The 24,213-nt window shown below is 45.5% G+C and overlaps 1 protein-coding gene across 11 annotated transcripts in view; it reads right to left on the reverse strand.

Moving 5' to 3' along the window:
- Positions 1-3,161: 3,161 nt before the first annotated feature.
- Positions 3,162-24,213, reverse strand: part of KCNQ2 (potassium voltage-gated channel subfamily Q member 2) — a 75,329-nt gene continuing 54,277 nt past the window's right edge. For 7 of the 11 annotated variants that reach the window (XM_086852603.1, XM_086852597.1, XM_086852602.1 and 4 more), the window contains 4 exons: positions 23,768-23,876; positions 23,104-23,235; positions 14,428-14,551; positions 3,162-13,710 (listed from right to left, as the gene is read on the reverse strand). In XM_086852603.1, coding sequence (XP_086708729.1) covers positions 13,006-13,710; positions 14,428-14,551; positions 23,104-23,235; positions 23,768-23,876 — 1,070 coding nt within the window. In that variant the 3' untranslated portion in view covers positions 3,162-13,005. Of the gene's footprint in view, positions 13,711-14,427; positions 14,552-20,240; positions 20,349-23,103; positions 23,236-23,767; positions 23,877-24,213 lie in introns of all 11 variants that reach the window. The other 4 variants (XM_086852604.1, XM_086852601.1, XM_086852595.1 and 1 more) reach the window with 2 other exon arrangements.

Genomic DNA, 24,213 nt, shown 5'->3' on the forward strand with positions numbered 1-24,213 from the left:
CAAAGGGAGGGAGGGAGGGAGGGAATGAGGGGGCTCCAGCGAGGTGATGCTGAGCAGCCCTGGGTTTCCAGCCCAGCAGCAGGTTCGTTCTGCCCTCTAGGGTCCAGCTCCGAGGAGGGCTGCTCACCTCCCTCCCCACGGAGAGCAGCTCCAGCTTTTCTGCAGGATGGGCTGGAGAGGAAATTTCGGCTTTGAGCAGCTCCAAAAGCTGCCCTAATGATGCTGCACTGCTGAACAGCAGATGGGGTTATGTGGTGCACCAGTTCTCCCAGTTCATCTGTTGTGCCTTGCTGATGTTTGCTTTAACCACTCAATTAAAAGTGTATTCATTGGTTTGTATTCATCATCTGACTGCAGTAAAAGCTTCAGCTGAGTCAGGAAAAAGCCAACTATAAAATAACATTTTAGCATTTACTCTTTAAGAAGAAATCAGGACCTGAAAGGACACAGCAACTGTGTTTTTTATTTAGTTTGGAGAACCAGTCCCAAATTCATGTGCTGCTTTTGTACTCAAAAAGGAATTGAGCAGAAAGCTACAAAAATTAAAGTTATGGCAGTATAACAAAACCCTCACACCAGTCACCAATGCTGACCAGTGACAGAGGGAGAAAAAGAAACAGCAAGGATTTCTACTCATTTTTGGTAGTAGAAATTTGGAGAGATAAAGTGTGTCAGTGCATCTTAAAACATTTGTTCAATAAATCATTGGGAAATGTGTAATTTATAGGTCTGGTGATGGGGGAATATCTAGGACTGGCTCAACTGAAGCTAAGAAATCTCTTAATCCAAAGTGGAAAGAGGAGCTCTGGGACACTTGTTTGTTTTATTTAACAACCATGGTGTAAAGAATAATCTTATCATCTTTTTAGGTGTGTCCGAAACCTCCTCTCTCCACCTCTGACTTGTCTCATGCTAACAGTCCTTTGAGGGCAAGGAGATAAAAAAACTTGCTCATGAGTTTTGTATGAAAATCTCATGTTCCATTATTCACTGAATCCTTTATTCATACCAAATTACATAATCCTTTAAAGTGTGTCCCGTGCCCTCTTCCTTCCACTGCAATTTCTGTCTGCCTTTCTCTTTAATTATGTATTATTAACTTCCTTATATAAAGAGAGTGACCACCTTGCTGAAAATGGTTTCTCTTTCCAGAAAGACACTTTATGCCCCAAACCACCATTAAGTTACTATTGATGGAAACAGGTTTTCATCAGGAAACAGGAAACAGCTGCCAAGAAAGTAATAAGGGTAAATTATACCCCAGAGCAGAGATGGAGTAGCATTTAATGGATCAGAGAGATTTCATTCACTGTTCTGCCACTGAGTTATTGCACAGCTTCTTAAAGGAAAAAGGTTTCTGCCCACCCTGAGCTTAAAATCAAAATGCTGGAATCAGGTGTTATCAGGATTTAAAGCTGGGGTTGGCTTATTTTTCACCTTGGACTGAGAAGCATCAGCGTTGGGTGTGTTAAACACAGTGCCCAAAAGCAGGACTGAGATTTTACAGACTGCACCTTAATCTTGCAACACCTGCTTACCCTTCCAGTGAATGAGGAAGAAATGTTCCATTAATTTTCAAGGAGAGTAAATGGTTTAATTAGTCAGCAAAAAAGGAAAAAAAAAAATACCCAGACTGGGATTTCTGCTTAGGAACAGAGTTTTTGGCAATGAGTTCCTCCTGCAGAACTTCAGACTCTCTCACTGCATATACAATTCCAAATAACTGCACTAATTTGAAAAAAAATCACTTTTACTTAAATTCTGAAATTTAGGTAGAGTCAGGAGGCTGTGCATGGGATCATCACTGAGTTACTGAAGGTAACTGGCATCCTGAAGGGCCAAGAGCAGCACTGAGGGCAAATTGTTCAAATAAAAATCAGTTTCCCTTGAGGAGCTGTACCTGTGAGAAGACCAGGTAGATCTGTTCCCATGATAGCAACTGCTCTCCTAAGGGATATAAGTAGTTTGTATTCATATAATTTTTTTTCTAAGACTCCAATATTTACTTCTGCTGCAGGGAAAGGGCCTTTCTGATTTTCCCAGACTATCAGGAGGCCAATACCCAAGGAAAAGCAATGTCTCCTTCTGCTGGTCTCCTCTCTTGGCTTGGCAAATGTGTGAGAGAAGGCTGCAGGTCTGCTTGGCAGCTCTGCTCTGGCACAGCAGGTGCCACGTCTGGCTGCACCAGCATCCCTGTGGGATGCAGCAGGACAGTGTTTGGATGCTGTTCATAATCCTGTGCAGACTGGGGAATGTGCCTCAGCAAAGTGAGAATTTTCCTGCTTATCTCACTGGTGTGAAACCTAATGAGATAAAGTGTAGTGATGTTATTGAAGCCCACTCAGTGTGCTGTATCCATTGGGAAATGCTCACACCTGGACTTCTCTAACAGCTCTGGGGAGGATGGAGCTGCTGAAGGCTTCGAGCCAAGGCCTCTGGCACAAGCAGGGGCTGCTGTGCCTGGGCACACTGTTCATTCTGCCAAGCCTCTGGCACTGCCTTGCCCAAATGACTGGCAGGCTGTCTAAAACCCAGCCTCTGGATCGTCCACATTCCCATGCTACATCTTTGTGGAAAAAAGCACCAGCATGGAGGAAGGGATTTTGCTTTTTCCTTTTCTCTTACAAAGTGGAACTGCTGTTCCATCAACCAAGATCTCTACAGGAAATACTGCCAATCAATCCACTTTGCTCCTCAACACTGCTCCAAAATCCAGCTTTTTTGATTTAGGGCTGATGCCTGGTAAGCAAAATAACTCATGGGTAACTCTGTTCCCAGTGCCATTTCTTGGCTCTGAGCCCACCTTGATGACACCAACCTCCATTTCTAGCAGGGTGATAAGGAGCTGGCACAGGGAGTGAAAGGCCTCTGTAACAATTTTTTATTTGTCAGGATGTGGTTGATGGTGAACCTTGAGTCAATATTGTTTTAGGACTCTGAAGAGGCAGTGTCCTTGTAACTAAGGGCATTTGAGTTTTATGAGCTTGATTTTATGCTCAGAAAGAAAATATGTACTCTAACATTGGAAATAAAAATGTGTTTAAATGAGGTTTAAGTCAGGAAATCAGGTCCCTTTTTCTCTTCTCTCCATCAGCCATTAAATACATCCCCAAAGTACCAAGAAATCCCCATAAATAAAGAAACAAAGAGAACAGAAGAAGTGCAAAGAAAAATAAATGTGTATTTCATCTCATGAAGGTTAAATCTCTGGTATTTTTACTGAATGCAAATTTTCCATTCTGATGCTTCGAGGCTTAAATTAATGATTGTGATTATTTAATTTTCCTCCATTTCCCTTCCAGTTGCAACCTGTTGGTTTTCACACCACACATAAAGAGTTTTGCAGCTGCCACAGTCATTCCTGTGAAGGTACAAGCTGACCCACGCTCAGTGCTTCAGTGTAAAAGTCTGGGCTACGTTGCTTTTCCACGGTGCTCATGTAAAACCATGTATGACTGTGTCTGTCAGCTTCCAGCCAGTCCCTTAGGAAAAATACAGGTCATTCCCTTGGCACCTGTCCCTATAAAATGTACATTGCACAAAGTCATGATTGAAATGTACAGAGGAAATTACACATTCACCAACAGAAATAAAAAGAAAAACAAAACCATAAAAAAAAAAAAAAGAGAGAAAGGAAAATCCGATTGCTATTTTACAAGAGAAAAGTGTGTCTCATTCCACACATACAAAATGTTTTCAAATTGTACATAAGTACCAAAGGCATTATGAGAGATTCTTTGGAGATGAAACGAAAGTGCAAGAAAGCCAAGGCAACAGAGCAAATGAAAGGAAGCAAAGCAGCAGCTGTCTTTGCTTTCTAAAGGACAACCAAACTTCCCGGCTCAGCCGAGCCCCGGAGCTTCACACGCGGGAGGCGCGGGCGTGCGGCCCCACGCTCCTCCCGGTGGGAAATTCACCTCTCAGCTCTCACTGTCAGGACAAAAACATCAACCATTTCCAGCTCAAGTAAGGCCAAATGAGCCAGATGCTGTTATTATCCATGGTAGTGTCAAGGTATCTCAAGGAAGCGGCAACACACTCCGGCAATGGATGTACCCTTTGCTCAGTAACCTGTTTAGGGCTGAAGCAGCTCTTACAGCTGAGAACTTTGGACCCAGAGATGAATTTCAGGCCAATACAAAAATTTGATTACTATTTACTCAAGGCATCCAGCAGTATTAAACCAGAAAATTAGCTGTTCATGCCTTTGTTTATTTAGATTAAACACTGAAGGGTAAGCTCTACCCAATATAAATCTTGTATCTGTGAAAATACTGGCAAAATTCAGTCCTAGAGGATGATTTATTTGGTGAGGCTGGTGAAATCTCTGAATAGGGGCTATTGGAGTCTCTGGGCTGACCTGCTTGGAAAATCAGATTTACCAGTCCTTTCTTCCATAACTCTAAGATCAAAGATGGGCTTTTAATATTTATGTTCTTAAACATCTCTTACCTAGGGCTTTTTTTTTAAATATAGGCAAAGGTAAGACCCACGGGATCCTCTGCTTGGGCAGAAGGTTTGTGGGAGACCCTGGCACTCCCACTGCTGCCATGGGACAACCTGGCACAGCGCATCAAGACTTTGCCCTTGGATCTCCAAAAGCACAGGACAACTGTTTGGCCACACATTTTAGGAACAGGCTTTTTGGACTTGAAGTTGGCACTGGCCACTCTATTATACTTGTTTGTTTGAAAGGAAGCCAAACAAATTATCAGTCAAAGAACTGCCTCACTCTGCTGCATGGCCTGTGCTGCCTTCAGAAGTGGGATTTCTCCTTGGGATGGCAGTCACACACCAATCCCCTCTGCAAATCTTCCTTTTTTTGAACAAAACAAACTATTGAAAAAGTAACTTGGTTTTATTTTACCCACTGTCTCACCTCCAAAACAGAATTTTTCTTCCCCCTGTGCATCTCAGATGCAGCTTTATCTGTTTTGATAAAGAACACGTGTGCACACGTGTTGATACCCACATGCACGTACAGCCCCACGTGGGTGCGTGTACTCCAGCCACATGCACACGCTTCTGCAGCCAAAGTTGTGTTGTCCTTTTATCTTGCAGGTTATGACAAAGATAAACTGTGAGCTTCATTCAATCTGTACAGAATTTACAGTTCAGATGAATAGCAATGAAGAATACATAGGAATACAGTAGCTGTTAAGTATTTATGGGCTGTGTGTGTTCGTTTTGTTCAGGTATTTTTTAATTAGCATCACAGAGGCAACCTCGTATTTTAGCTTCCTGAAAAAATCTGTTTAAAGAAGCATTCAAATGCAGTGAATTTCTTAACAGAACAGGATGTTCATTTTTTTTCCTTTTCCCAGCTACGTTGAGTCACATCACAAACCAGGCAGGTGACACTCTGGTGTCTGTTCAATGCACATATGTTGATTGCATGTAGAGATACCTATCAGCACGTGGCATGTAATGTGCAATCTGTGTGCAGTACATGTGGATAATGTGCCAAAGTGACACCAAGCAAGATAAATTTCATAAATACAGTGTCTATACTGGAGAAACAGGAATATAGTTTTAGTGTGTGGAGCGTTGTTGCTGTGTAACAGTGGCACCCACCTATATGAATTACTGATAAAAGAATAAAACATTTATAAGAATAATTTATTGAATCTCCTAAAGCATTTGATACACCACGCAGCAACTGCAACTATGTTTAAAATCTGCTCTTGATTTAAAATAACAAAATCTCTGCCATTTATCAGCTATATCTTGTTTTGCCTCGGTGTTCCTGAAAGTCTCAGGTACTCTACACTGTGCGTGAATTTTTTGAGAAAAAGTGAAGAAACTTCAAATTTTAAGGGCTTGAGGGGAGGGAAGAGTAACCAACAAAAAAAGGTCTCCATCCTTCCTGATGACAGGGGTGTGGAGTAACTCCTGCTCCAGGGAAGAAGCTGGAGCAGTGTGAATAACCAGACAGGACAGAAAAGACCTGTCACCAGCCTTGATGACATGTCCTCAGGTTCTCAGCAAGGCTGAGCATGGTGTTTGTGGAGATGCTAAAGAACCAAGACCTCCACACCCCCATCTGTGATCAATCCTTTCCATGAGCATCACTGCATATGGAAAACACTGGGTCATGGCCACTGTGTTGGTCAAGTTTAATGAATTACTGCAAAATGCTGCTTCTGCTTTAAAGGGAGGTGCCCATGGCATGTTAAAACAAGGAGGTATTTTCCCATTGTGGCTTGCAAAGGTTGTGCTGACCTTTTCCTGTGTGGAGTGGGAAGGAGAGAGAATCTCCCCATGTCCACAGTCATCACTGTCAAATGGAGCTGAAATTCCAGCAGAGGCTTTGCTGGCAGCGTGACATTCAGCCTTGTTTTGGGGTCAGAACCATCCAAACTGGAGGTTCTGGCATGGCTTCTACCTGAAATCATTAACCTGCCCTAAAATTATAGGCATAGCTACAGGTGAAATCCAGCCTGAGCTTGGCACTGAGCTTTGGAAAGCCTTGTGAGCTCAGGTTTCTCAGATCCAGGCAAACAGATGCTGCTTGAACAATTCACCTGCAGCTGTATTTACAGGAATTAGGAGAGGGCAAAATGCTTCCAGGTTCACTGGCAGCTTTGGAAACAGCACAGATTGGACCAGCTGCTTTCCAGTTCTCCCCATTACCGAGCTGGAGCCTGGCATGCACAGCCACATCTGTGGGTTGCCAAAAGGGACAAGGGTCTTGAAAACAGCTCTTGCTTCAGGGAGCAAAAACATCTACACTGGTAGAGCCTGTGAGCTCTCCTCAGAGATGTTCACCTGGACAAGAAAACCTGAGCCAGACCCTGATCCCTGTTTCATTTTAATCATCTAAAGCCATGGGGACAAACCCTCACAGGGCACAGAGACAGCACAGACCCCATCCCCATATGGAAAAGCTCCAGCAGAACAAACCAGGGATGTGTTGAGGCCGTGGTGGCTCAATGAAGAAGCAAATAGCCAATAAAATGCAAAACTGTCATGGTAACAAAACACAAAGGCTCTCTGGTGCATCTGGTGATGCCAGGCCGAGTCTAAGAGCAGAGTTTTGGCATTACAGCTTCCCTGGTAAATGGTCTGGGAAAGGAAGGGGAGGATATGGGGCCAGGGTCAAACTAAGTCATGGCAGACGTGCCAAGAGATGAGAGACTGCAAAAACCAGTGAGATGGACAAACCCTGAAGGCCTCCTGACAGCCTGGTATTGCAGTGGGGAGAACACTGGCAAAATATTTATGGAGATGAAAATGCCACTTCATAAGGAGAGTGAGAGATGCTTCCTTGAGGAATGGTTATGGCACAGCTGCAGGGTGCCCGAGACCCCCAAGGCTGTAGAGAAGGGTGGGTGGAATTACCAAAGAGTGGTTTCCAAGGTTTGGAAGTCACACTCTCCCCTGTGCCTCGGGCTGTGCTGCAGGCACAAAAGCACCTGGCACCCCAGGGCTGGATGCAGGTGAGGGAATCCTGTGGGAATTAAACCAGACATATGGCAGGTCCCACACTTGTGGGTTCAAATGGCATCTTTGAAATGAAGACCAGGCCTCCATCCTTGGCACTGCCTGCTCCTCCAAACCCACAGAAGGGCTATCTGGGATGCTTTTTTTCAGAGGCATCCTGATGGAAAGGAGGTTGTGACACACAGCCAACACAATTCATATGTTTTCCTCCCCATTTACACGTTTGAAGGAACCACAGGTACAAACAGGTTTTTTTACCCCGTAGTCACAAGCAGTAGAAATGGAGTCTGTGCATGCTGTATCAGAGGGATGGGTGATGACCATTGTTGCAGCATGAAAGACACTTGGTATATCAGTGTAACCTACAGAAGCACCGCAGCACCCTGCGAGGTGGCTCACTGGGAGGACAGCCTCTCCCCAGAGTGATGCTTTTGGCAATGTTACCTTGTCAGGTACTACAGCAATCTGGGAGTGCAGATACAGCTGGAGCATATTGCTGTCTACTCATCTCAGGCTGCATGCAGTAGCAGGCAAAATTGAGAGTACAGTCAGTGAGATAGTCCAGAAAGCACATTCATAAGTTAAAAAGGACCCCGCTGCTACCTAAATTCAAAGCGTGAGTAATAGTGTATCAAAAGGTGTGTGATCCCTCTCCCTCTAGACACTAAGGTAAGGCAAGCAGTATTGTGTCACTGGGGCATCAAACACTAAGATATACTAAAGAAGATTCCTATGCAGTATTATTATCCTTATTATTAAAAACCCACCCTGTTGTTATTGTTAAAAAAACCAGTGAACCCCCACCCCTGCTCTGAGCAGGTTTTGCTCTGTGAGGCAGAAGAGTTGGGGTGTTTGTGTGCTAAAAGCAAGGGTTTGCTTTTACACCTTTGAGCAGCAGTGACCCCGTGGGGCTCGGAGGGGCTGCTGCCCTCAGCCCTCCCCACAGCCTTCTCCTCAATGCTACCTGCAGCTGAAGGAGCTTTTGTATCTGATTTCCTTGTTTCTGGCTCAGGAAAAGGAAGCTGATGAGAACAGAAGAGGCTGACCCTTGATGGAGAGAGGATGGAGAGGATGTGGATGTGCAGCTGTGTTGGGAAGAAAGGGTTGGAGGCTCAGGGCTTGCTCAGCCTGAGCATTCACATGATGGAGAAACAGAAATCCTCACCCTGCTCCTGGGCTTTTTGACATGCCCAATAAAATACTCACTGCTAAGGGTCTTTGCATGGCACAACTTTGGGTAAATTCCTTAGGAATTTCAGTTTCTCTTTTAATACTTACATTTTAGTCTTAGCAATAACACTGCTGTGATCACATTGGTCTGAAGATATCAGGAAAATGAGGTTTCCAGTAGATCCCTCTTGGGAAAAGTATGAGTGAAGGTGTTTTTCTTTTCTCTTGGGCAATTATCTAGAAGGGGAGCATTTGTATCTGAGGTGATGCTCTGGCTTCTCAGGTAGATTATACAAACTTTTTCTAAAAATTCACATAATTTAAAGTTTTAAAAATCAATTAAAAATGTAAAAATATACCTATTTATCCGTAAATAGCAGTGACCTTGCAAAATTCATTTGGACCTATTCAGCAGCATTTGAAACAAAATGCATTTTTAGAAAATCTGATCTATCACATAGTCTGTCTAAAGAAATAGAATGGCTTTCTGAGCTGAATGAGAGGTTTGGTTTTGGTAAGCTCCTTGACCTTTTTTGCTTTAAAAATTGTTATTAAGAAAATGGGTCAACAAGGAAATTCACATACAAAATCTGCACTTGAGTAACATTAAAGTCCCTTCCCAAATATTGGGAAATTTGACTTATGGCTGTTTTTCTGTCTTGGGGTCACATTATGAAAGGCCACCTTGCAACATCTCCAGCCACATCCCCCGTACAGAGAACTCCTCAGACCACCTGAACTCGGACCTGAAGGACCCAAAAACTTACTGTGGCTTCATGTCCCAGCCCAGGCATTGCTCCATCATGTAGGTGGGCAAATTGCAGGATTTCTTTCCAGACCTAGACCCAGATTATGGGAAAAAAAAGCCCAGAGGTTTCTTGGAGACCAGAGCTCAGGCCTTGGTCCAAGGTCACGGCTTCACATTCAGCACAGACACTCCTGGAACCAGGCTCTGGGCACGGAGCCGAGTGTGGGCATGGGCAGCCCTGGAGCAGTTCAAGATGGTCTGCTGGAAATTTGGCTTTCACATCTTCAGCTCTCTCACTGGACTCCTCTGTCCACACTTAGCATTGCCTAGAACTTGTTTCTGTCCTCCAAAAAATATGGAATAAGATCTGGGAGGAAGAGGGGAGCAAAGAGTAGCCCAAGAGAGGCTCAGCAGAGGGACAAAGTTTGCCTGTCCACCCTTTTAAAAGTCTTCGTTATCAGGACTGCCTTATCAGCAACCCAAAACTGATTTATTCTCTTGTAGTCCAGTGGTTAAGACTTCTCATGGGAGATTGCCACCAGGAATGTGTGGTACAGACATGGGGGAGCTGAGCCATCAGAAGGGAAGACTTTTCAGAGAGTATTGGACTATGATTTAGGAAAATAATGGAATTATTTATGTCAATAAGCAACAAGCAGGACCTGTCATTGTTTATGCAGGCTTAAATAATTTCATGGAAGTGATGAGCATTATTTGAAGCTAATTCTAGTGTAAGTTAACCCCAAAATCCATGAGGTTTTGCCTGGATGAATGAGAAATGATGAGTTATGGTATGGTTGTGCATGGGGGTGTGTCAGAAATTCTTTGGTATGACACCACAGAAAAATATATCTCATACCTTCAAAAAAAATTATATCTGAATTCTATGTGAATTCCATGAGAAATGTATATAAAACCAGTTTTCTGCAATCACTGATTATGGGACAAATCTTTTCAATATGCAAGTCAAAATATATTTATAGATTCCAGTGCAGGAAATTGAAGAGGAAAAACTCAATTTTTCCTATGCAACACCTGAAAATCAGCTTTAAGGTCCTTTTCCACCCAAACCATTCTGTGGTTCTGTGAATTGATGGTTCTGTGGTTCTGTTACTAAAGACCAGGAATGTACCTGTGCTGGAATAGGAGTGCATGACATCATCCTTATCCTCATCCTCATCTGGCATTCCTGCCTCTGTATCATACCCTTGGTGCCAAATTTCCAGCAGGCCTTGAAAAGTAATTGCAAACAAATAAGAGAATAAATCTTTGTTATCTCTGACTTGGACAAAATTTGGAGTGAGCAACTGGCTGGAGCAATGTTGATTTTTGCCTCATCAAGTATCATTTCCATTCTTGTGGTTGGTAGAAAGCCCAGGCCACCACATTTGATTTAGGACCTGCTGACATTAGTTCTAGCAGAAAGGATCTCATTTTGGAGCACACCAGAGGCAAATCTGCATGATTTACAACCATTAGGCATTTAAACTTGTCTCTGTGTGGAAGTCAAGGGCATCACTGCGTTAATTCTGCACAAAGAAATCTGGAGCCAGAAGGAGATCTGGAGCACAAAGAGAGAGGGGAAAACTGCAGAAGTTAACAAAAACAAGGCTCAAGAGGGGAAAGAAAAGAACTAGCGTGGCTAGAAGCCCAGTTTCTCCCTAATAACAAGGTTTTCCCCTCCTGAATGCTGAAAAATGGCAGGGAAAATTGTGAAGATACTTCCCTCTTCCTCACTCCATGATAAGACCTGTGTGCTGAACCTGGGCATTAGCAAAAGAATGGTTTTATTTCCTGTCTGCAAGTTGTCAGACTGCACTCACATCTTCCCTAAGGCCAAAATTATCCTGGGTCTCCCCTGGTTGCTGTGTCTGGTCAAGCAAACAGGAGGAGAGGAAAAGGCTGTGAGTCTCCCTTCACCCCAAGCAAATCAATGTTCAGCCTCTCAAAGGCCACACAGAAATGAAGTTGTCACCTAAATATCCTTAACAGGCTCTTGATATGACACAGGGAAAATGTGGACAGATGGGGGTTTGAAGTCACAGCAGAAAACACATGTGGGATTTGGGCTGTGGATGCACAGCAAGGTTCAGAGGCACAATGCCAGCCCTGGTGTCCCAGCCCTGGAAACAGATCCCAAACCAAACCTCTCCTGATCCACCCCCTTGCAAATAAAACCCCTAACAACTTATCCACGTAAAGGATCACTTTGTGGCTTTGTTTTGGTCCCAAAAGAAACTTTGAGCATCACTTTTCCCCTCGCTTTCCCCCAGCTGAAGGAGCTGCTGAGGTTCCTGGCAATGACACAATGACCTTTCCAAGAGGAAGTGCTTCCACAACAACGGAACGGGGCAGACGGGGATTGGCACAACTCGCGGGCAAGCACGGGCAAGAGGCTTCTGAGAGACCATGAAGAAAAAAAGCAGGGCCTCTTGACTCAGCTTGAGGGATCCAAACAAACCAAAGGATGTCCCGAGAACGTGGGGGTGAGATTCTTGGCAGGGCAGAAGAAGGAAGGAAAGATTTTCACGGGCATAGTATGTGCAAAAGTGTTCAGGCACAATGCAAACTGTAAGAAAAGTGCCCACTCTGACCAACAGGGCTTCCAGAGGATGGAACTCAGCACTTAACTCGCAGCAAGGCAGGGACCACAGCATCCTGCACGTCCACCCTCTCCCTTTGACTGGTGGCTGTGCCTCCCCAACAGCGCTGCTGGCCATGAGAATGGCTTGGGATCATGGCAGCCCTCCAGAGGGGATGCCTTTGGTTTCTCTTTGCTTTCAAAGCACCCCCAGGTCCCTTGTCAGCAGAAGGAGAGATAATTAAATACAATACATGGTTTAAAATATAAAATTCCATCCCCTTAGTCTCTCGTCCTCCTTCTCTGTCTCATTTCTCTGGATTGTCCCTCTTCTTGCTCTCAAGCTCATATTTCTGAGTTTTTCCTAAGATGGGATAATTTCCAAATTCTCTGGTTCTGAGCAGTACCCCAGCAAGTCCCACTTAAGGCCATGTCTTCTTCTCATGCAAATATCCCAGCCACCATCCCTCTCCTCCAGGGGCCCACACAACATTTCCATGTATTATATTGGAATTATGTCACCTTCCTCGCAGCTGATGAGGAACCACAGAGTAACAATCCCTCATTATTGCACGTGCCCTGAAACCCAGGCCAGAAACAGACATGTATTCTGTCTGTGACTCCAAAACACCTAAAAGTGTGATCAGCTTCTGCCATGACATAGCAATTCCCACCTAACACTTGTCAGCCACCAGTTAATGTGATCAACAAAAGCCCTGGCTGGGTGATTTATTCCTGCCCTGCGCTTCTGAAGATTCCCAAGAAATGCAAATTGCTTACTCTGCGCCATGGAAATTTCACCTAATGATCTTAGAAAGAGAGTATGAAAGAAATCTGGACTTCACGGCTCCAGTTCGCTCATCACCGTGACCTCTTCCAAAAATGCAGGCTTGGACCTGCTCATTCCCCCCCAGAGTAAGCTGCAAGAAAGTATCTGCCAGCTAAGGGTGCCCTAGAAAGAGGAAAGCCTTAGCTGTCGGTCTCCTGGAGAAGTTCGGCACGTGGACAGCTGGAGCGGGCAGCTGCCAGCGCTTGGACGTGGCTCGGCGGCTGCAGGGAGGCTTCACTGCCGGGGGGCTGACCAGCCCATGTCACTGAAGGGTCCCTCGCCCGTGGCTGACCTCGGGGGGGGACCACAGGGTGTGCAGAGGTCAGAGTCGGTGTCTGACTCCCCTTCTGCAATGTAGGGTCTGATTTTGGCTACGGCTGCATAGCAACCGTTGTTAAGGATGTCCAAATTCTCTTTGGACTGGGAGATGCTAAAGCCGCTGAAAGAGCGCTCCAGTTCCTCGTGGTCCACCGAGGGGATGGAGATGGACGTGTCGCTGTCTCTCATGGCACTCTCGTGGTGTTTGGTTGTAATGTCTTCGTTCCTCAGGTACTCGGCGCTCGCCCGGTGCCCGCCGCTGTAGGCGGACAGGGAGCGCTCGTGGGAGGGCGGAGGTGGGATCCGGACCAGCGAGCCGGGGTCTCCGATGGGAGAGGAGCCGTGGCTCTGCCGCTGGCACGACGTGGAGGGCGGGCACGCGTTGCTTGGGGCTGGTGGAGCGGAGAAGTTCTTCTGACCCATGGAGCTGGTGGACCTGATGATCTTGATGATGCAGCCGTTCTTGTCGATGTGCTCCCTGCTGTCTTCGGGGCTGTGGTAGGGAGGGGCTGGGTCTGGTTCTTTGGACCCAAAGTAAGCCTCCGTCTCCGTTGGTGGGATGCCCATCCGCTGCATGTAAATGTTCACCAGGAAGTCCAGCTTCTTCTCCATGGACTGAACCTGCAAAAGCACCACAGTTCCAGCAATTCATGCAGGCTGAAGCACGTTAACATCCTGATTAAGAGCAACTTCCATTCCCAAGTGTGGGGCTGGGCTTTGTAGATCACCTCCACATACAGTGACCCACAGCGTCTCAAACTTGTAGCGAATATTTAATTGCTCTGTTCTGGAGGGTTTAATTCTCCACCTTTTTACAAGGCTTCCCTTGTTACAGGACTTTCCTTATCTAATCTCTATCTAATCTTTATGTCAGGCACCAGGTCCTAGAAAAGCTGAAGCACACTTGCTTCTTCTAGCTCCTTCCTGAACTTTCTGCTTGTCTGGGCTCAGAAGGCCATTGGAATTTCTGAGCCTTAAGCTCTAGGAAGATTTTAAATCTTCAGCAAGGCCAGCAGCTCCAGCAGCCAGTCTCAGGGACTCATTTGAAATGTGTCCAGCACTGTGGAAAAGAAACCAATGTGCTGTTTTCAAAAAGTAATGCAGGCTTTTGACAAACTCACTGAAGTAGACTCAAAGTGCCCAGTTTGAAAGTAGCACTTAGGCTTCCAAGGCTTTTAGTTCCTTTTTATAACATCCACTTGCTAATTTTTCAAAGTATTCTGGGCTTTCACTTTTTTTTAACTAAAAGGTAATGTCCTACTGAGGGAAAAAGGCAAGGAAAAACCAACACAATGCATGCAACACCCTCTGAAAGAACCCCTTCCTGACCCCAGATACCTGTTTTTCAACTTTTCCAAGCCTGCCCATCATGCTGGGGTCTTCAGGCAGCTCCCCTTCTGCTGGCCCTTTGGTCCGATCCTTGTCAGTCATGGAGGATCCTCTCCCAACGATCTGGTCAACTCTACCGGGATCAGAAAATCCCCCCGCCCCCGGAAAAGGACCTGGAGTCAGTTGGGGGCAGCAGGTGAGGAGGGCACCGCTTGTTGTGCCTCCATGGGACAAAGCAACAGCCTCTCTCCCCAACTAACACTCCAAATTACTCACAGACACGCAGTGCCACTGAAGTGTTAATTCAGATGCAAAATTCAGAGCAGTATTAGCAGAGTTTGAAATTATCCATTTCTGTTTATACAGATAAAACCTGGCACATTATGCACAGTAAATTTACCCACTGCAAAGAATTTCTTTTACTGGCCTTCTTCCAAATCGATTAACTTCTTATTTGCACTGAGAAATTATTATTTTGGGGGAAGATCAAGTTTTCTGTCTAGCAAATATCAATGGGATGTTTTTCAGTCTTTGCAGCAGTTTCCTCTCCTCAGTGCAAATGCCCATGTGTAATTCTCATGTCCATGAAAACGAGCTGCTTGTCCTAAGATCCAGACAAACAGATGCAGTGATAACTTTTTTAGTGGAATTACATCAAGGCTGAATTTGGCCAGAACTCACCAAACATTGCCAAACTTCTTTTCATCTCAATGCAGTTCTCACTTGTACTGCTGTATGTTTTTTATTAGCAGGGCACCCAGCTGGGAGCAGCAGAGGAGGCTCCTGCCAAATCGGCTGAGAAAGGTTACCAGGCACATAATTTGGTACTGACTTCTTTACACACATCACATTTGCACATCCTTATGCCCACTATGGAAACACCTGGGTTGATTAACAGCTCCATATGCAGAGGAAGGAGGAGAACAGAACCAGTTTGGAAGCTGGAACTCAATTTCATTAGAGGCATCAAATATAAATTTCTGGAGAGTAAACACTGGAGCTTCTCGATCCCTCCAAAGTCTGGGGAACAACTAATTTTTGGAATAACTTCTTAATGGCAGCCAGGTTTAGAGACTAATTCTGTGCTGGGCAAACTTTACTCTTGCATAATGCACCAAACGTAAGGGTGGCAGGGGGAAAGAAGGGTTAATTAATCTGACTGAAACCAAGTTGAGGTATCTTGAGCGAAAACTCAAAATGCTTCTTACGCAGTTCTGCAGTGTGGGCCATGGGTCCATGCACCAGGAGGAGGAAAAGGAAGGAGCTGAACACAGACAGACAGGGGAAAATGAACAAACAAAAACCAAGGAAAGGAATGAGACGTGAGGCTATTTCCAACACAAGAGCCATCTGTTTTCTTCACACTGGACAGGGACTTCGTACGGATGTTGGCTGTTGACACTGAGGGACAGGTACCAGTGGGAATGGACCAGCGTGGCTCCCTTAGCTTATATTAGAGCAACAGCACTTTACAGCACCAGATCTGGCTCAAAGAGATGAAGTGGATGAGCACATCACACCAAAGACAGAAAATATAAGCCAGCAATCGTTTCAGAGTTTAGCTTTGATCCCAGAAGCTACTTGATTTGGGCAGGGATGTGACAGAATTCTGTTCTGCTTAAAAAGCCATGTTTGATCCTTTGCTTAGCAATATAAGCACAGGAGTACAAGGAGCACCGAGTGCTGGAATTACAAGTGTGAGGAATATGCATGCCTTATTTCTCTCTTGTAATGGGAGAAGGAAATCACTGACATTTACAGGAACTTCCCACGAGGGATGCAAATTACTGACAGGACATACAGCACAAGAAATCCTAGGACAATGTCGTTACCATGTAAGCAAAGAGCTGTTAAATTGGATACCTCGGGCTACCTTGGTGGGGAATCACAAGTCAAGGCGTGGTACAGCCACTGTATGAACTCCTCTCCTGTATGCACAAGCAAGTAGACTGGTAAAACAATGAACACGAGTTTAAAGAGGCCCAAAGTCTAAATGTTACTGAATATTGCAGAAGGCCAAGAACAATCAGGGTGCTCTGTCCTGCTGTCCCATCCAGCACCACACTGACACTGAAATGTGTCCACTAATGGAATGAGATGTCCCTCAGCAGCTGTGGAGTAGAGCAGGGAGGCAGGACAGACTGTGACACAGAGAGGAGAACCCAACATAGCATTGTAATAACAGAGAGAGTCTTGTGTGCCCTAATTTTAACCTTGCAGAAATCAAGGCAGGACTTCTGTTGTCTTTCATACCTGAAGAGAAGAGCTATCCAGTGAGTGAACCTCACATGGCCCGCTTCAGGGGCCAGCTGGCACTTCACAGATGGAGTGATGGAGTGATCACTAAGAAGAGCACTAAGTTGTTGCTCACCTTCAAGGACAAAACTTGCCTTTAGACCTGCTAGGATTTAGGAGCAGGGCTGAAGCCCTTCACAGAGCTCGCCCATAAAGCATCCAGAAGCTCTTTCCTATTATACAGTTGACAGCAGAGCCCAGAATTCCCACTTGATTCATTCCCTTTGTGTCTGTACCTGGGCACAGTCCTGACTCCTGGGGTGCTTGTCTTCCACAGCTCTGAGGAAGCAGAGCTAGATCTCTCCTAGGAGGCAAGGCAGCACCAAGGATGGTGCAGGGGGGCAGCTCTGGGCCTCTGGCTTCAGTGCAGAGAGGGGAGAAGAGGTTGAACCAAGTCCTTCTGTCTTTATAGTCTCAAGGTCTCCCACCCCTTTGCTTCCCATGGCACAAGCTGGACCACAGGAGAGTGCTGCTGCCCTCAGCAAAGCGCAGAGATTTTGTTTGTCTTGTCAGTTTTGCCTTTTGTTTTTGAATACCTTGTCCGATACAAGAGAAAAGAGGAAATTCCTTGTGAGCTCCCAACCCACCTGCACCTAGCTGAAGACCACCAAAAGCAAGAGGTCCTTTTAGCCACCACAAGATTTTGAGATTTTGTCCAAATGGGAAACAAAGCCCAAAAGATGAAGAAGAAAGAACATATTTCACTTTACCAAGCAGAAGGGGATAATTTATGTTCTTACTGCATGACGAAGGACCAAGAATTTTTTGAGGTGCCCATCCCACTTCTACACTACAGCCCATGGGGAGACTTGTGACTTCCCAATACTTATTTTTGCTGTGCCAAATACACATGTGCAGAGGGAAGAATTCAGCTGAAGCTCTGGGAGAGGCAGCCCCTTTTTCTTCCTTTCCTGGCAGAAGAGGATTCAGAGATTCCTAAGGATGCACGACAAACTGTGCCATCTGCTGTCCTTGGTCGGCTCTGCTGGGCCTCAGTTTGGGAGGGAGAGAGAAGAGGGGATTGCTCTTTAAAGTGGACTTTACTGTCTTTCCTTCTTTCTAATGATACAAAAAAAATGTAAATTCTTGCATCAGCCACAGTGCAGGTTTTCTCATGCTTCATTATGCTTCATGCTAACAGTGCATGCAAAGAGGTGTAATATGTCACCCTCGGGCCAGAAGCAGACATCAAAGGGTCAAACGGCTCAAATGAGATAAAAATGAAGTGTTTGGGAATTGATAGTCAAGTATTTTCTTTTTTTTTCTTTATCTCTTATAAATTTTTTGTAAACAATCCAGGCATTGAAGCCAAACCCCCTTCATCCATGTCACAGGACTGGCTACTTACCCCTTCATTTGGCAATAAAACTTCCTCTGGAAAAATTTTGATCTACAACTGTTGTCTAAAACTTACAGCTGAGATTGCCCCTATTGTAGGCTAAATCAGCTGATCAAGGGAATTTTATCCAAATTGTCTGTGTGTAGAGCATGGAGCAAACACCATCAGCCAAACCACAGCTGTGAGCATTCACCAGGATCCCCCTGACTTTGGTGGGAGCTGAGTGCAGAAGGATTTTGGCTGAACTGATCAATCCATAGGGTCGAGACAGCTCATGGGACATCCCTGCCATGATGTTTCTCTGGGCAGAATTTGGCTCAAACAGGGGGTGCAGGCTGAGAAGGAGGGGCTGGAGCCATCCATGGGGACCTCACAGGACACATCCCCACGGCACAAACCCACGTGGTGTTGGGGTGATGAAGATCACGGCAGGGTTTTTGGATCTGGGCTTGGGGCTGCTCAGAGCTCTGGCTCCCATCCATCAGCCCCTTGAGCACCTCACAAGTGCCACTGGTGTCTGTGGGAGGATAAAACTGCCAAAAATTAAGTGCAGTATAAGCCTTTTCATGGGTGGGAACAGAGATTTCAGCAGCCTTCTGTACCCTGCTGCTTTCTGCAGCCACAGCTTGATACCAGGGGAAATAAAAAAAATCACTGAAAAAGGGAGAAATTATGAAAAAAAAAGTCTAAACATCCCAGGAGCCTTGTGGGCATGTGCAAAGATTATTTGACTAGTATTAGAAACTTTATAAACAGTGGGGGGAAAGTCATTAGTGTGAAGCTGATACAGCAAAGTCTTGGACTGAATAAAATAAATATTCCAGTTTCAAGCGTCCTCCCCTCAGATCCATCAATCACCTTTGCTGTTTATGAGGCACAAGTTTTCACATAAAAATCTTGTTTTTAGTGAAGGCTTGTTGGACTTATCATCTTAAAGGTTAAATACAACAAAATCCTGTTGAATATGTATTTTTGTTTTTAAATATAAATGTTTCTGCAGATAACAAGGTTATTTCATTTTCAAAGGCTTCTTTTGGCAGGGAGAAGGAATGGGAAAAATACTTTTCTGAAAGCACTTTTTTCAAGCATAAAGCTTTGGGCTTCTAGAAAATTCTATTTTTTAATGTTTGAGTTAGCTGAGTGGGAAAAGGTAAGCTTTCAATATTCCTTTTACTTACATTTCTTGAGTGAAGATTACTCAGAGCAGCTTAAATAAAAATCAAGAGATTTGTCACATATAAGCTCTTAGGGAGGCAAATATATTTAGGAAAAAAAAATATTTGAGGCTAAGCTTACTGCATTTAAAAATCACCTATTATTTCTGCAGGGAAAATGACTTTCTGGCAAATATTTATACTTGCCGTGCGCTTTAGTGGACTCAGTGCAAGGAGAAAATACAGCCCAGCTCATGGCCTTGCTGCCCAGACCTCTGAATGCCCTAAAATGGGAATTTTTGTGAGAATATATTCCTTACTGCTTGAGCTTCAGATATGGTTTTACTTAGGGAGAGAACTTAATGAGAACTATCTTGCTGTGTGGCTGAGGGCTGGGTTTGACTCCTGCTCCTTTTGCTTGGAAAAATCAGGATTGATTTATTATTTTTCAGAATATGAATCCCATGGTTTCAGTATTTTAACACAATTTTTCCCTCTGTGGTCACTAGAGTGGCACCAGGAAGAAACAGAGACCACTGCCTTCACCAGCTACAAAACACTTCATTCTTACTTTGCCCACTGAAATAAACTCATTTCATTGTCCAAAGAGCTGCAGAGGCTCCTTTGCTTGTGTGAGGACGGTGTCATCCTTTAGGAAGTGGATTGTTCACTTTATATTGGTGTTGTGGGTAAATATTCCACCTTTTACGTTTGAAGACAGCCTGATAAAGTATGAGATCTTTTAAAAAAGATATAATTTAGCTTGCTAGCGCCTCAAAGAAGAATGAAAATAGGAAATAGGCTCGCCGAAGGAACTGATGGTTATTGATGAGTGAATGAGCATCCCCTTTTTTGTTCCCCTCTGGCTTGAAGGCAAGTCAGAGCACACCCAGAGCAGCAAACCCTTGTGAGTCATGATTTAGCAGGCTGCACTGCTAAGTGAGAAATGCCGTCATATAACTGGCATGAAAGGGGTTTGACATTAAGCAAATGAACAAAATTCCGGAGAAAGCGGCATTTTGGTGAATCCTAACCTAGGCGAGTACTGGGGAGACTCTTTGGAAGAATACATGGGTCCTTTGGTTGGATACTTCTTATGCCGGGGAGTTGAAGGGGGTGGGGGACCCACAATCATATCTATCCTGGCAAAGTAAATAAGAAAAAAAGAGACCAGCAAAATGCATAATGAAGCAACACATAGAGAAAAGTTGGTCAGAGAAAAGTCGCAGAAAGAAACAACTGAAAAACAGAACGACAGGGAGAGAGAGAGAGAAAGAGAGAATTTGAAAATATATTCCTCTGGAAACAGAAGGCTCTCTCCTACCACCTGGTTGTTGGTGAAAAACCATTCTTACCCACCTCAGGGTAAGATTTGGAGATTTAGGCACCACTGCAACATCATTAGGAGTTCCCCCCACCCCAGATATAACAGGCACCATGCTTTACCCTCTGGAATATATTTGCATATGTGTGGCAATATCCCATTGAGGTGGCTGGGTATGAAACAACATATATTCATCCTCCTTTCAGTTCCAGTGCTAGAGAACACATCCTCAGCTAGTTCAGGGAAGCATGAGCTGCTGGGAGTCGGCGAGGAACGCTGCAGGACTGGATAACTCAATGAATGGGAGACATCCATGGTTGGCAAGGTGTCAGGATGGAACACGAGACAATGTGAACACAACACTGAAAAGAGCACATTGCAGACACAGTGACAGAGGCTTTACTGATTAAAGAGGAAAGTGCATGTAAACACCCCAGAAATGTGCTTGGATGCAGCTTTAATGCACCAAAGCCCTGGCTAGGGGAGGGGAGAGCCAGCCCTGCTGAGCTGAGCTGGCAGGCAGAACATGGGGCTTTGACTGATGAAGGAAAGGGACATTAAAATATCTGTTCTCCAAGGTGACTTCCTCCCTGGGGTGCCCATAGGGTGCAGGCTCCAACATTGGCCCTGGCTTTGTCTACAGGGGACCCTTCCAGTGGTCCTGGGCAGGTGCCCAGCCACGGGACCTGCTGGTGCCCAAAGGATGGCCTCAAAGGGGTCTGCTCCCATCACCATCACTGATCTCCTGCTCACTGGGGACAATGAAACCTGTGAAGCTGCCTGGTAGTCTTGGATCCCAAATCTAGGTGCTTCATGCTTTTGAAGCAGCTCCTGGTCCTCCTGGCTTCCCTGTGAGAGGATGACAGCCCCAGACCCTCATCCTCACAGTCCCAGAGCTAGAGCTAAGAGGAGAATCCAGTCTGGTCTTGGAAAGCTGCAATTCCGTACCCCAACCTCCCTAAAAATGCGGACAACCAAAATGCTTTGTCTTTGTAGCATGGCCCTGAAGGCCTGGGAGTCCTGGATGGGTGGTGAGGCAATCTGGCACAGCCCTCAGGGTGCTGGAGACTCAGGAATCCCACCTGGAGCCAGTGGAGATGATAACCCTGATGCCCAGTGCCCACTGCAGAGGTGGCCTCAAGGCCTCTTGTTTCAGGTTACCAAAGTTAGGAAATCTCAATCCCCTCCCTCTCCTCTTCACCCTCTATATTCAGCTACGCATCTTGGATCTATGATCACTGAATTTGAACTGAACAGGAGTGAGAGGCTCACACAGAGGAAATTCTCCAGGATATTTTAGTCTCCATTGCAAGGGAGAATGTTCCTTCTGGGAAAAGCACAGTGTGCAGCAGGGCTGAGAAAGTTACCTCTGACTTGAACATCAAAAATAGCAGAGTTAAAATGGTCTCCGAGAGATTCATGGCAGAACAGAGATTCCTCTTTTTCCCAGTACAACTTTCCTACTTAATTCCTGAGGTTTGTGTCAGCTGTTTGCATACAAAACCATTTCTTATTTCTTCACATTTTCTAACTCTGACAGTTAGAAAAGGCACAGGGACTTAGATGGGTCTGAAATTAATGGAAAACTTCCTCAATGGCTTCTAGGGGAAGCTGGGCTGCCACAGCCATCAAGGGAAGCAATTTCATCCTCCAAGTGTAAAAGCAAATGGTGAATTTTTTTGACTGGAGATTGCCCATGGCCAAGCCCTGCCACAGTTCTGGGTGTCCTTCAAGCTCTGCAGAACTGGAGCTACTTCTGCTGAGCCAACACAACCAGGGGTGTTGGAGGCTTGGGGTCTACATTTCCCATCAGGGCTGAGGGAGATTAAACTCTGACCCTCTGTTCAAGGAATCAAACTTATGTGTTTCGGTTTTTTTTTTTCTTCCAGGAGAAACACGAAAAACATGGAACCTTCTCAGTTCCACTTGTCCCTTTTCCACATTCCTTCTCCTCTTAAAATGAACACATCTTGCCCTAAAATCCCAGCACAGAAGCTGAAATGCAGCTCTTCTAAACCCCACCTACGCTGGTGGGCTTGGATGAGAAATTCCCATCTGCATGAATTCTCAGCAGACTGTGCCACTCAAGGACGGATTCCTCCTCAAGGGGCTCAGCATCCCAACAGGGGAAGGGAGCTGCTGCCTCCTCACTGCTCTGTGGCAGCAGGGCCACAGCCAGGACACCAAATTTTCTCATATTTCACTCCCAGAAAGGCACCAAATGACCCACATGAGCCTTAACACTGGGGCACCAAACCTTTGTACCCTGCCAGGAAGACCATGGAGACCTATCTGTGTTTGCTATGGGATATACCATCATGCCAAAAGCTCCCAAAATACAGCAGGAGGATGAGCCATGATTCTTGTATGTCCTGAAAATAGAGTTTTAGGGCAGTCCCTGTCCTGCTTATCCCTGTGTGTACCAGCCATAAGCACTGATGTCCTCTTTGGGGATTTATCTTAAAAAGGAAAAGAATAAGCTGTAGCTGCAAAGGAAAGTGTCTCTCTCCTGGCAATACCTCCACAGTGAACAAAAAGCAGTGGAAAATGAAGCAAAGAGAGGGGTCTCTTGCCTGGCCTGAAGGTTTTTAATCCGGGAGAGCATGTCCAGGTGCCCAGCTGAGTACTGCTCGATGACGTCCATCACGTCGTAGGGACGAAGGCTCTCCTTAAACTTGCGCTTGGAGACGAGAAACCTCATAATGCTGCAGGAGACAGAGAGCAAAATCATAACACAGTCCCTGGGTGCAGCCTGACCTGCTTAATGGCAGATAAAAAAACACTGCAGGGAGCTGTTTTGGAAGGAAAATGGAATAAATCCCAACCCTGTGGGTTTGGGAGAGGATGCAGCAATGGGAGAGAGGAAGGGGATTGCGGGGGCTGGTGGCTGAAGCCCTGTCTGCGCCAGGGGGTCCCTGATGCCCCTTGGACTGTCATCTGTGCATGTGCTCTCTGCACCAGTTTTATAAATGTCAGCATTAAATCTCAGAGCTGGTGAGAACCGTCATTTGGATGCATCCCTGCAGGGGATTTTCCTGTTTCTCCATTTATTCCTTCCCTAAGCAAAAAATTGCCCTTCCTGGCAAAATTGTCTGTAAAGCAGGGCAGGCCACCCAGGGGAAAAACAGCCTGCAGCACACACATGTCAGCATTTGCCAGCACTTCTTGGGCTTTACACTTCTCATTTTTCTCTATAATTTATTCTTCTGGGCTGACTCCCCCCTCTCCCTTTCTTACCACACTGCCCTGATGCTGACTTTCAGCCCTGGTGTCAAATCTTCTGTCACAAACTCGCAGTTGCAGCTTTTGTTCTCATCAGGAATGTCTTCTCCAGGGAGGCTTGCTTCTGGGTTTGGGACAGGGAAGGAGAAACACAACACGTTACTGTTTCCTGTGCCAGTGCTGCACAAGGGAAGATGAGGCAGATCACAAACAGCAATCCCAGGGGAAGCAGTGGAGGAGCCTTTGCTGAGCATCCAGATGAGAGCACTTCCCAGGATGTGCTTAGGTGACATTCAGCAGTGCCAACTGCAGCTCTTACCCATCCCTGTATCAGTGAATCCCAATGTCATTTGGGTCAGAAAAGCCCTCTAAGATCATTGAGTCCAACCATTCCCCCAGCACTAAACCATGTCCCAGATGTGTTTTAAATCCCTCCAAGAAGGTGACACCACCACTGCCCT

This window comes from Cyanistes caeruleus, chromosome 16, assembly GCF_971803275.1.
Source record: "Cyanistes caeruleus chromosome 16, bCyaCae1.hap1.1, whole genome shotgun sequence".
NCBI classification, from domain to species: domain Eukaryota; kingdom Metazoa; phylum Chordata; class Aves; order Passeriformes; family Paridae; genus Cyanistes; species Cyanistes caeruleus.